Below are 12,183 nucleotides of genomic sequence, written 5' to 3' on the forward strand. Positions count from 1 at the left end.
TCTATATAAATCACCTGTCATTTTCTCAAAAGATCTACTACAAGAAAATTGATTATTGAATAAATTAATCAAATGAGGAAAGGAAGTAATAGTGTTGGAAAGAATACTCAATAACCATTTGAGGGCCTGCCCCGTTAGTGTTGAACCGAACCCCTTGCATAGACAAGCTTCTTTGATGTCAATAGGGACGGGGTTGATCTCCATCCTTTCTCTGTACTGAGCTACGTGTTCCTCAAGATTTGTAGTGCCATCGTACAGCTTCATGCTGGGAGTCTGGAACTTCTTGGGGATCTCCACGTCGCATATAGGCCACGTGAACCTGGTTAATCTGTGACTGCCTGCCGGGACTTCAGCTATGGGACGGATTATCCCAAGGATATTGGAAATCATATCCTTCATTTTCTGCAATTCCGTGGCTATCTCGGGGGATATCCCCTTATCCTGCATAGACACACGGTTAGTGTATAAATTAGCATTAAGTAAACTGTTACTGAGTTCGTGGTTAGGCCTCGGGTATCCTGAGCCTTGACGACTAGTTCCTCCATTGAGGGTATCCTCAGGATAAGGCGACGTTTGCATGGGGATATCATCTCCAACATGCACTTCAGAGGACACCGCAGGAGATCCTGACGAGGATATGCCAGTTGGCATGGTTGAACGAGGCTGCAGGTTAATGGATTCTGGCCTCATTGGTCTGGGTAATTCCGAAGATACCGGAAGATAAGTTCCCCAGTATCCTGATTGCTGCTGAGACAGAGTCCTTGTTGGTTGTGTCCCCAAGGATCCGGGATTCTGAAGGATAGATGATCCTGGATAACCAAAATCAAGAACCCTGGGCATGATTGGAGTAGCCTCCTGCCCTGGTTTTTTCTTGATCCCTTCAATCTCCTTAAATAGCCTCGAGTTGGTCTTCTCTTGCCGCTCCATATGAGTTTTGACCTGTTTCATCAAAGCAAAAATATCACTGGTAGAAATAACCGGATCTATCCGTGTAGAGGTTTCCGGGTACGGTGGAAGTTCTCCTCTGGGCTGAGTGCTCTTCTTTGGAACTGGTGGAAGTCCAGGGTTGGCACTTGAAGCAGTGGTGACCGGAGCAAAAATGGAGCTGGTTTTTGGTTGTGAGGCCATAATGAAGGGATGAAAGTAATTGAGAATGAAACAAACAGTTTTGATGGATTAAAGCACCGATTGCCCCCACGGTGGGCGCCAAATTATTTTGGTCAAAAATTAACAAATGTAATTTTACAACCAAATTAGTAAAATGGGACCAGGTGCTTGTAAAAATGGCTTGAACACAAAGATTTGTTGCGAGGAAAAAACCTGTTATCCTGAGGATAACAAGAAAAAAACCCCGGGTAATGAAAACTATCACCACCAGTTTATTAATAACAAAAATCGGTTACAAGTGTGGAGCTAAAACTCGATCGTGATTACAGAGAATGCGAGTACTAGTAAGTCTCGTGTGTGTTTGTATTGATCCGAGTTGGTGCTCTATTTATAACAAAAATAAAGCTAACAATCTTTCCTATAATTATGGAAATGATTGACTCCTTCTAGTTAGCCGTTAATTCCCACGTTTCCTTTTTAATCATGCGCTAATAACTGCAAGTCCGAGTCTCCAGCAAATCACCATAAATCTCTTGACTTGGTAAACAAGGAAGATGGAAAATAATCTGTTAATTATATAACAGATCTAGGATACCTGTTACCTTGGAAGATACCGTGTCTTGAAGTTATCCTGAACATACTGTTTGCCTAGTATACTGAAAATTCGAGCCCTAACAATTTGATATATATATATATATATATATATATATATAATATTTAAAAATTAATTTTCCTTAATATTTACTATATCCGAGTACCCGAGTACGCTCAACCGCCAGTTGGTCACCTAACGACTTTTACAACCTTGCAATGGATATTAATATTTAATTTTTTTCGATGATATTCAAATATAAAATTATGTTGATTTACCATATAATACTAAAAAACTAGTATAAATTATTTTATAATATAAAACTATACATATTTTTTGAACGACCACCAAACGGAGAATTGTCTAGGTACTTCATACTGGTGACTCAATGGTAAAAGACCACCGCCAACTGACCCAACCCAGCCATACAGAGCCCTTGAGCGGCTCCAATTTATCTCCAATTCCGGGGAAACCTACCCACTCGAAGGCCCACTGGTGGGAAAACCCAGACACCCTCAAGATTGAACCATATATCACAAATATCACGGTCTTCCTTCATTGAGCCACCGTTGCCTTCCTCAAAGTGTTGTAAGTGGAAATCAAACATGAATCTCTACTGAGAAACCCAAGCTTACTACCACCACAACACATTGGAAATGATATTTTTTTCGAACCATAAGTTTTTATAAACAACCATAACCAACCAAAAACACAACACCCACGAGCTGCCTCCACAACCCGGAGAACAGTCTCAAAATAAAGAAATCACATGAAAATGAAGTTACACCAATTTAACCATTCTAACAAGCTATACTTTGACCTATACTTAAAATCAAAGAAAACCAACAGTTTTAATATCTTCAATTATTTCTTCCACCTTGACTTCATTACCTTCAAATAGAGGTGGGCAAATAAACCGGTTAACTGAACCGACCCGAAAACTGAACCGAAACTGAACCGGTTTGAAACCGATTATGTAGAAACCGGTTTGGAACCGATTGAAACCGTCGGTTCGGAACCGGTTTGTAATTTTCTCCTCCAAAATCAGTTAATCAAACCGAAACCGGCCAAAACCGGCAAAGACCGGTCAAACCGAACCGAAACCCAAAACCCGAACCGAAACCAATCATAGCATGGTAAAAAACGATTTCAATCCGAACAAAAACTGATCATAAACCGATTTTGACTTTTGTTAGATAAACCGAATCGGTTTTAACCCAAACCAGCTTTGAGTTTTAAACTGGCTTGTGCACCTCCATCTTCAAAGACATACATGGAAAAGATTTATAAATAACAAACAAAAATACAATATTATTTAAATACTTAATATTAATTATTTAATAGTGTCTTTATGATTTCACCTAAATAAATTAGGTCATTCATAAGCCACTGTAACTCCCACCAAGGCAGACCCCCAATCGCTCTCTCTCTCTCTCTACAACTTCCCTGAATATTATTTTAGAGAGAGAATGAATCAGTGAGTGTAACAAGCAAACCATTTCTTCAATTTCTTTTCTTGCCATCAAAGAACTCACTTACCTGGTAAACTTTTTTCATTTTAATCAAAATCCGTTATTTTGTGTTTTTTTCATTGTTTTCATCGACAAATTGGTGGGTTTTTTTTTTTAAGATTATCAACATTGGTTTAAATCTAAATTTGTGAAACCCATTTGCTCTAATTAGTTTTCTTGCTCATTTTCATGGATAAAAATTGAATATTGATGGTTAATCTAATAGATACAAGAATCAATTTTGCATTAGAATTCTAAAAATTCAATTTTATGATTGTTTACATGTAATTTAGTTTTTAAAAAAATTGAATCTTGATTGGGTTTTTTGTAATATTGATGTTTAATTTAATGTATACAATAATCAGTTTCACACTAACACTCTAAAAATTCAATTTTTATTATTTTTTGATTGTTTACATGTAATATATGTAAGAAGATTGAATCTTGATTGGTTTCTTGTAATTTTGGTGGTTAATTGTATGGATACAAAAATCAATTTTGCATTAGAAGTCCAAAAATCTATTTTTTATGATTGTTTACATGTAATATATGTAAAAAAATTGAATCTTGATAGGGTTATTATATGACTTATTGTATAATCTTGGTGGCTGATTTAATGGTTACAAGAATTAATTTCACATTAAATCTCCAAAATTTAAATTTTGATGATTGTTTACATGTAATTTATTTTTAAAATTATTGTATTTTTATTGGGTTTTTGTAAAATTTTGGTTGCTAGTTTATAATGAATATAAGAATCAGTTTCACATTAAAACTCCAAAATTTTAATTTTGATGATTATTTACATTTAACCCATGTAGAAAAAGGGAACCTTATTTGAATTAATGGATACAACAAGATTACTTGAAAATCAAGGAGATGGGTTGTTCCCAAATTCCGGAATTGGGTTTCTTTGGTGCCCTCGAGACGACAACTTTTCGCAATCGAGCGGGTTTTTTGCGAGTGTGGGGCAGATGGGCAAAGGGGGTTTTGGTGGGGTTACCCCTAACTCAAAGAACACCGACAACCCGGGCGGTATAAAGCTTCCGTTATCATCGAAGTTTGTATCGAGTTCAACAACCGAGTCGAGTTTTCGGGTTGTTGCGGTACCGGAAATAGAAGCAGTTGAGGAAGTTGTAAGGGGGTTAAAGAAGAAGAATAAAGGTGGAGGGTTGAAATTGAAAATTAAGATCGGTAACCCGTCGTTAAGGCGGTTGATTAGCGGTGCGATAGCGGGTGCGGTTTCTAGAACTTCGGTTGCACCGTTGGAGACCATAAGGACTCATTTGATGGTGGGTACTTGCGGGCATTCTACAACCGAGGTTTTTCAGGATATTATGAAGACTGAAGGGTGGACCGGACTTTTCAGGGGTAATTTGGTCAATGTCATTCGTGTTGCGCCTAGCAAAGCAATTGAGGTACCCAAAAACTTTTTTTACGTTTAAGTTCTAGACTTGTAATGAGTTACATGGCTAATTATTGGTTTTTATGAATTTTATGGTTTATAATCATATAACGCATTACATTTTTTTCAGAGATTTTGTATTTACCTGAATGAATTGTTTTTTTAAGAACTTACATATATGCCTAAAATGATTTTTTTTTCTTGAATAATCAGCAAAATCAGAATCAGGTAATTAGTTGATTAGGTAGGTAATTATGTTTGTCTTTCAATAATCAGTTTTCGTTAAAGTCTTTTACATACATCTCCAAATAGGGTTATACAGTTTAAACGCCATCTGAACGTTGCATAAGTTAGTATCAAAATGCTATTCTCATATGAAGAGGTAGGTCCCAGCAGAGCCCAGTTGGACCCGCAAGACTCACCTCAAAGAGGGACGTCTACGCAGTTGAACCCGCAAGACTCACCTGCAACAGGGACGTCTGCGCAAAGGCTAAACTCGCACACCTTAAAGAGAGACGTCTGCTCAGAAACCAACTGGATCCGCAGGACCCACAATGCTCAGAGACGTGACGTCCTTACGCGCAGTACGCAAGCTGTTCCCGCAGGAAAAGCCTCCCAATGGTCGACGTACTCCGCCTGTTCCCGCAGCAACGGATACTAGCCATCAGGGAAGGCTACCCGCGCAGCAAGGCTACACGCACAAGGCACTTAACTCTTAAATAATTCAGTAATGTCACCTGAAGGAGTGAGCAAGCCGGGAACACTCCCGCACAAAGCCGGGAAAACTCCCGCCCAAATGAGCCAGTCCGTACGATACTGGAGGATCTTTTGTACTGTACCTGACGAGGTATGGACAAAAGATCTGACCAAAGATACGACAGCTCACTGACAACAGTATGACGAGCAGCACGCTCTTGTACTGTATGTCACTATCAGCCGCTGCCTACTCACCAACCTGTCGGAGGCCGTGCATAGCCTGCAGTTGGTGGAACAGGAATAGTACACAGCCGGCCTGGTCACTATCAGCCGCTGCCTACCCACCAACCACCAGCATGGCACGTGCGTAGCCCACAGTTGGCAGAACAGGAATACTATTCAGCCGGCTGTACCTGTTTGGAAACCTACCTTCGGCTATAAATACTCCAACACCTTGGAATGGTATGGACACATTATCTTATCTTATCACATCTTATCTTCTCTAGCAATCTCTTAATATACACTTATATTCAAGAGCAATCTAGTCTGATTCTCACTCCGGAGGGTTGTCACAAGGAGGTACCCCCCCCTTCTCAGTGACGAGCTCACGGTGTCTGTTTTGCAGGTCATCTGAAGAACCATCTTTGCCGGACCTAACCCTCGTGGGAAACATCTACTTAACCCCCAGATTATCCGTAATCTGCCCCGGGGTCAATTAGTGTTTCTTCATCATAATATTGTTTTTGTACCATGTAAACTTGATTTTTTTACCAAAAAAGTTGGACGCATAAAGATATTTAGACGTCAATTTATTGTTTTATATGAATTTTGTGAAAGACAGGACTTTGTTTGCTTTTTTAGGAAGAGTTTTTTTATTTATGATTTTGAAGTTGTCATCTTGAAAGTGATTCTTGCGAATTTGTAGAATAAAAAAATTGATTTTTTTTTCCAAATAAATTTATGTATAGGTGCTATAGACGTCTAGTTATCGTTTTTAATGATCTGTGGGAAAGATATGACTTGTTTTGCTTTTATGGTAATTTTGTTTTTTATTATTTTAAAAACGTCATCTCGCAAGTTATTATTGCGATTTATATAGTCATAGTTAGATAATTAGTTGATTAAACCAAGGAATATAGGTTAATAATATATAATTGTTGTTGCAGTTATTTGCTTATGATACCGTGAAGAAAAATTTGGCGCCTAAGCCCGGACAGGAGTTAAAATTTCGTGTGCCCGAGTCGCTAATTGCTGGTGCGGTTGCTGGGATTAGCTCTACCATATGCACGTATCCGCTTGAATTACTAAAAACTCGAGTTACTGTCCAGGTACATTTCACTTTCATTATTTCAAATGATTAAAATATAGCAACTTTTGTTTCATTTAGCAGTTAGCACATGTGCTTTTATATAGTTTATGATATCAAGAAGTGAACTTGATTTGAAAAAAAGAAGCAGCCTTACTCCTTTGACTTTTGAAAACTTGACTTTATAAGTAGCTTCTTTTTTAATATTGTTAGGTGAAGTATGTGTAAGCTAGATGTAAATTAAATTTACTTGACTAGCTTTTTGTTTAATCTAATTTAGAGATTTTTACTCGGATTTAACAAGACGTTTTTTAGTCTCCAAGAATGTGTTTTTTGGTCATTTTATGCTGTGATATTTTAAAAAATCAGAATTCCGGCTGGGCCTAGCTAAGATTGACTAGGCACGAGCTCAAGCTTGTTTAACTTACGAGAGCTCAAGCTCGGCTCATGAATAGGTTTTTCAAGCTTGAGTCTAGCTCTTTTATTAATTAATAATTAATTTGTGTATATACATGTAACTTAATATGCATTCTTTAATTAATTTGTATAATGTATAATAACCATTACTATATAGACATAGTAGACTTGTTTAGTCTTGCGAGCCGGCTCGAGCTTGTTTAACTTACTTGACCTCAGCTCGGTTCGAGGTCTATTTTTAAAGCTCGAGCTGTGAATAGTTTTTCAAGCTCGAGCTCAGCTCATTTATTACTATTAGTTAGCATACACACACACACATATATATATGTGTGTGTGTGCGTGTGCGCGTGTGTGTGCGTGTGCTTATAATGAATTTTTATACATGTTTTTAAATTATAGTTTTGCATGTATCATAATATATGTTAGTTATTTGTATTTATATAAATATACATTTATATATTAAATAAAATTTATAAATAATTGGCTAGTTTAGGCTCGCAAGTTGGCTCAAGCCCGCTAAGCGAAACTCAGCCTCAGACCGTTTATTAAACAAGCTTATTTTGAACTCGAGCTTCTTTAGTTTAAGCTCAGATCTATTATAGCTTTTAGCATGTTGACCTCGAGTAGCTGACGAGCAGCTTGGTTCGTTTGCTTTTGGAAAAGCTTGTGACATATGTTGTTAATATAACTATATATTTTTTAAATCTAGAGGGGAGTTTACAAGAATCTTGTGGACGCATTCGTCAAGATAATAAAAGAAGAGGGACCCGCCGAACTGTACCGAGGCCTAACCCCGAGTCTAATCGGCGTGGTCCCATATGCCGCAACCAACTACTTCGCTTACGACACTTTACGCAAAACCTACAAGAAAATCATGAAAAAAGACGATATCGGTAACATTGCAACTTTGTTGATCGGCTCAGCAGCCGGTGCGATTTCAAGCAGCGCAACTTTCCCACTTGAAGTGGCCCGAAAACACATGCAAGCGGGCGCGATCAACGGTCGGGTTTATGATAATATGCTGCACGCGCTTATAAGTATTCTTGAGAAAGAAGGCGTTAACGGGCTTTATCGTGGGTTGGGCCCGAGTTGTATGAAGCTTATGCCGGCTGCGGGGATTTCGTTTATGTGTTATGAGGCTTGCAAGAAGATATTGGTTGAGAAGGAAGATGATGAGCCATGAAAAGAAGGTTTTTGGTTAACTATGGATTTTTTTTTTCTTTTTTTTTTGGATTTTGAAAATGGGAATAATGAATTATGAAAGCCTTTTATGGGTTTGTTAGGGTTTTTAGAGGATTATGATGGTAGGGTTTCTTTTGGTGTACTTCAGTTGGACCTTTTTGAAGAGAGTTTTGGTTTAAATTTTTAATCCGTGTTTTTGCTATGTTATTATGGGGAAGAGGTGCACAAATAGGGTTTTTCAAATACCCGGGTTCGGGGTATGAAACCGAGTTCGAGTATGACCGGGTATTGGAAAATCGGGTATTGGTAATGCCCGGTTCGGGTCCGGGTATTTTCTCTAAAAACCATACCCTGTGCATCGGGTTCGGGTCAGGTATAGAACCAGGTATTCTAAAAACGGGTATTTGAATACCCTATTTCTGGGTATTGAAAAAACCCTAATTTTGGGCTTTTTTGAGGTTTTTTCCGGGTATAGATTGGATTTTTTTAAGGGGTTACAATTTAGGGGTATATTAGGGTATTTTTCAGGTATTTTTCGGATATAGATTAGGTATTTGAAAAATCCGGTTCCGGGTATGGAACCAGTTCGGGTTTTCGGGTATTACCGGGTATAAATCGGGCCCGGTTCCGGGTATGGGTTTTGGTACTAAAATGCATACCCTATCTGTACCCTACGGGTAGGGTCGAGTCGGGTATTAAAAAACCGGGTATAAAAAAAACTGTTCCTGGTATATTTTTTTCGGGTCCTGTTCCTGGTTCGAGTTTTTTGTGCACCTCTATTATGGAGGTTTACGCATTTTTTTTGTTAGGCTGTGTGAAGCCGCATCATTAGGGACGTTAAACCACAACGAGCATGTTATAGTTGGGCGTCAAAACAAGAGACGCGGTCCCATTAACTTTGTAAGGGAACCAATGAGATAGTGTTCACCTTATGCCAACCAATCATACTTTCTTTTTATTTGATATTTTTAGTTAAATCATAAAGAGCTTGTTAAAGGGCTTGTAACTAAAGCCTACTACTTTGTGGCAGAGTGTTATGTACTTTTTAGTTAGGCTACAACGTATAGTTTAAGTACATAATATAATAAGTAGCAGTGATTCAATAGTTGCACAACTTTTCTTGCTATAAAATATAAACCAAACCAAAGAGCTTGAGAAGGGAATTTGTTGAGCGGTTGAGACAAGAGGTGCACATTTCGTTTAACCAATAACTGGTTAATTTCTAACCGGCTAATAATTTGGCGGGAAATAACAAGTTAATCGGGTCGGGTACTAACCGGTTTTGAGACAAGAAACACCTACCCGGTTTACCCAACCGAACCGGTTAATCGGTGCGAAAAAAACCGGTTTTTAATAAAATAATAAGAAAAACTAGTTAACTGATTTCAAAATCAATAATATAAACCTGTTTCTAACATGTGGTTTTTTCCAGTTAGACTATGCACCTCTAGTTGAGCCATCCTTTACATGGGCCCGTTAGGAAGCCTTTGAATTTGAAAAGCTTGAATTTGTTTCTTTTAGAGGTGATTTTGGAGCCTTTGGATTGTTGGGCCATCCTTTTTGTAACTTCAATATTGGAGTTGAGGTGCACAAGTAAACCGGTTCTAACCTGAAATCCTAGCCGGTTAGTAGCCGGTCCACCACTAAATGGTTTATAGTTGTTTCAACCGTTGGTTAGAAAATGGTTTATATTATTGATCTCTAAAACCGATTAGAAACCGGTTATATATTTATTTTATTATTTTATTAAAACCGATTTTTTTCAGTTAACCGGTTAGGTTATACCCGAAACTGGTTATACCGGGGTAGGGGTTCTTTGTCTCAAAACCGGTTAGCACCCGACCCAATTATCTGGTCTAACCCGGTTATTTGATCGTTAACAACTAACCGGTTTTAAAATAATCGGTTAACTGGTTTGTGCACCACTAATTGGAGTTGGATACTTGGTTCATTACCATTATGGGTAGTAAGCTAATTTATATTTAACCCTAATCAACTATTCTATCATAAATAAAAAATTATGAATTTGGTTTGGGTAAAAATGAGTTCATATCAAAATGGACTTACATTCAAAATGGGTCGTGGAAATAATTTTGGTTTTATTTGGATGGTGCTAATATATTTGGACCCGTTTTAACTTGACAAGTTTATATGAATAACTATTTTGATCTTGTGAAACATAAAAACCGATTATCGCGACTACTCGATAGAAGGATTCGCAAAACTCGATTTGCTTGTGCAAGCCCTAAGAATAAAAAATGATGGGGTAAGATCGGATATATTCGGTTTAAAATTTTTAAACTTCATTTATTTTGTTCATAATGACTTTTAAACTTTAACGGATTATTGAAGAACACCAATGATGTATATGGACATGATTCCTTATGTAGTCGAATGGTCAAGGATACAACTACAAAAATCAGAATATGTTCTTGTAACTTTTAATAAGAAAGTTAGATTTTTCAGGACCATACAAATAATAATAAATTAATAATTATATAAAGTTTAAAGTGACAAAAAGATATGTGCCTTTGAATTTCTTTTTGATGTATCTATTTCCATTTTCTTTTTGGGTGAACACAATGATATGAACAACAATTTCAATTTTTTTTATTTTAACAAAAACGTTCCATATTAGTTTACAAAAAAGCGATGAAAATCGAAAACTAACCATTTCAATCAATATTTATAAGATTAGTAAATTATGTATATAATAATAGTTTAAAAATAATACTACTTGAAATTCAACGGATTCTTTTTTTCCTTCAATTAGTGTACACCCTTTCATTGCAGATTTAACTACAGAAAGTTATAACTTATTTGAAATATCATTGTTCTTGATTTCGCTACGGATTTTGCTATGAAAGTCGAAAACTAACCATTTCAGTCAATATTAACAAGATTTTTAGTAAATTATATATTTAATAACTTATAACTGATTTAAATTTTGTTTTGTTAGTTTGGAGTATCAATGCTAAAGGAATACAATGTAAACACATTACAAGTGTTAAAATAAGAGAAATTTAAATTGATGATAACGACTTAACGAGTGAACATAAATGGGACTACCGCAACATGTAAATATCCCGTTTTAATAAAATTTATTTGAATCTAAAAATTAATGAATATAACTTAACATGATCACACGTTACGACTTTTAATATGATTCATCCATTTTTAAGCTATAAATTAGAATTTGTCTTGTACATATTTTTTTCTTCAAAATACAATCAAATTTCTCCCCCCTACCTTCCAAATCATGCATTTATTTCTATGAAAACAATGTCAAACGACCACTAAGATTCTTTACTAAGAATCTTGTTGTTAGGCGTCACGTGTATTCTAAGTTTCTAACTAATAACGTGATCAACTTAAATTGGCCTTGGTATACGACTAGGATGTTTGTTGGTTTATAATTCAAATATTTCATTTACAAAGTGGACTTTTCATATAAAACTTATGTATCATCCATCTTATGACACGTGTATTATTATTATTATTATTATTATTATTATTACATCTACTTAATTAAATGAGAAAGTGAATACGATGTTGTTAGTCGTCTAACTTTACATGAAAAACCCACCAAAACTACGTAGTTTTGATAAAAACTTAGTAATTCATATTTAACAAATCTCTAAAAAAAACTGAAACACCTAAATCACGTTATGTATCCTCCTCCATCCCTGCACATTAACAACTCCACTCCAAATGAAGATTTATGAAGATGAAGATAACATAAAGCAATTAAATCATTCAGACATGATGGTATTTCATATAGCTCCTGAATTAATTGATTATGTTTTTGATTAATCAATAGTAATATACCTAAATTTGATATGATTAAACCTAAATTCTTCAATTTATTATCAACCTTCTGTTTTAATTATGAGATAAGATTAGCAAATTGGTTAGGCAACAAAATTGAAATTGGGGAGAGTTGTGGTAGAAAACAATTCATTGGTTT

The 12,183-nt window shown here is 36.2% G+C and overlaps 1 protein-coding gene across 1 annotated transcript; it reads left to right on the forward strand.

The window, feature by feature from the left end:
* Positions 1-4,036: 4,036 nt before the first annotated feature.
* On the forward strand, positions 4,037-8,217 carry LOC143579896 (adenine nucleotide transporter BT1, chloroplastic/mitochondrial-like). Its single transcript, XM_077063072.1, has 3 exons — positions 4,037-4,628; positions 6,478-6,639; positions 7,744-8,217. The coding sequence occupies exons 1-3, from the start codon at positions 4,056-4,058 to the stop codon at positions 8,215-8,217; spliced, it is 1,209 nt and encodes a 402-aa protein (XP_076919187.1). The 5' UTR covers positions 4,037-4,055.
* The last annotated feature ends 3,966 nt before the right edge of the window (positions 8,218-12,183 follow it).

The sequence above is a fragment of the Bidens hawaiensis genome, unplaced genomic scaffold (genome assembly GCF_021521415.1).
Source record: "Bidens hawaiensis isolate Kalapana, Puna unplaced genomic scaffold, B.hawaiensis_p1.1 tig00030158_1, whole genome shotgun sequence".
Taxonomy (NCBI): Eukaryota; Viridiplantae; Streptophyta; class Magnoliopsida; order Asterales; family Asteraceae; genus Bidens; species Bidens hawaiensis.

Excerpts from the sequence above, each read along its gene's own strand:
- LOC143579896 (XM_077063072.1), top strand. The coding sequence starts at position 4,056 with ATGGATACAACAAGATTACTTGAAAATCAAGGAGATGGGTTGTTCCCA. Across the intron at positions 4,629-6,477 it reads CGCCTAGCAAAGCAATTGAG|TTATTTGCTTATGATACCGT; the intron begins GTACCCAAAAAC and ends TTGTTGTTGCAG. Across the intron at positions 6,640-7,743 it reads AAACTCGAGTTACTGTCCAG|AGGGGAGTTTACAAGAATCT; the intron begins GTACATTTCACT and ends TTTTAAATCTAG.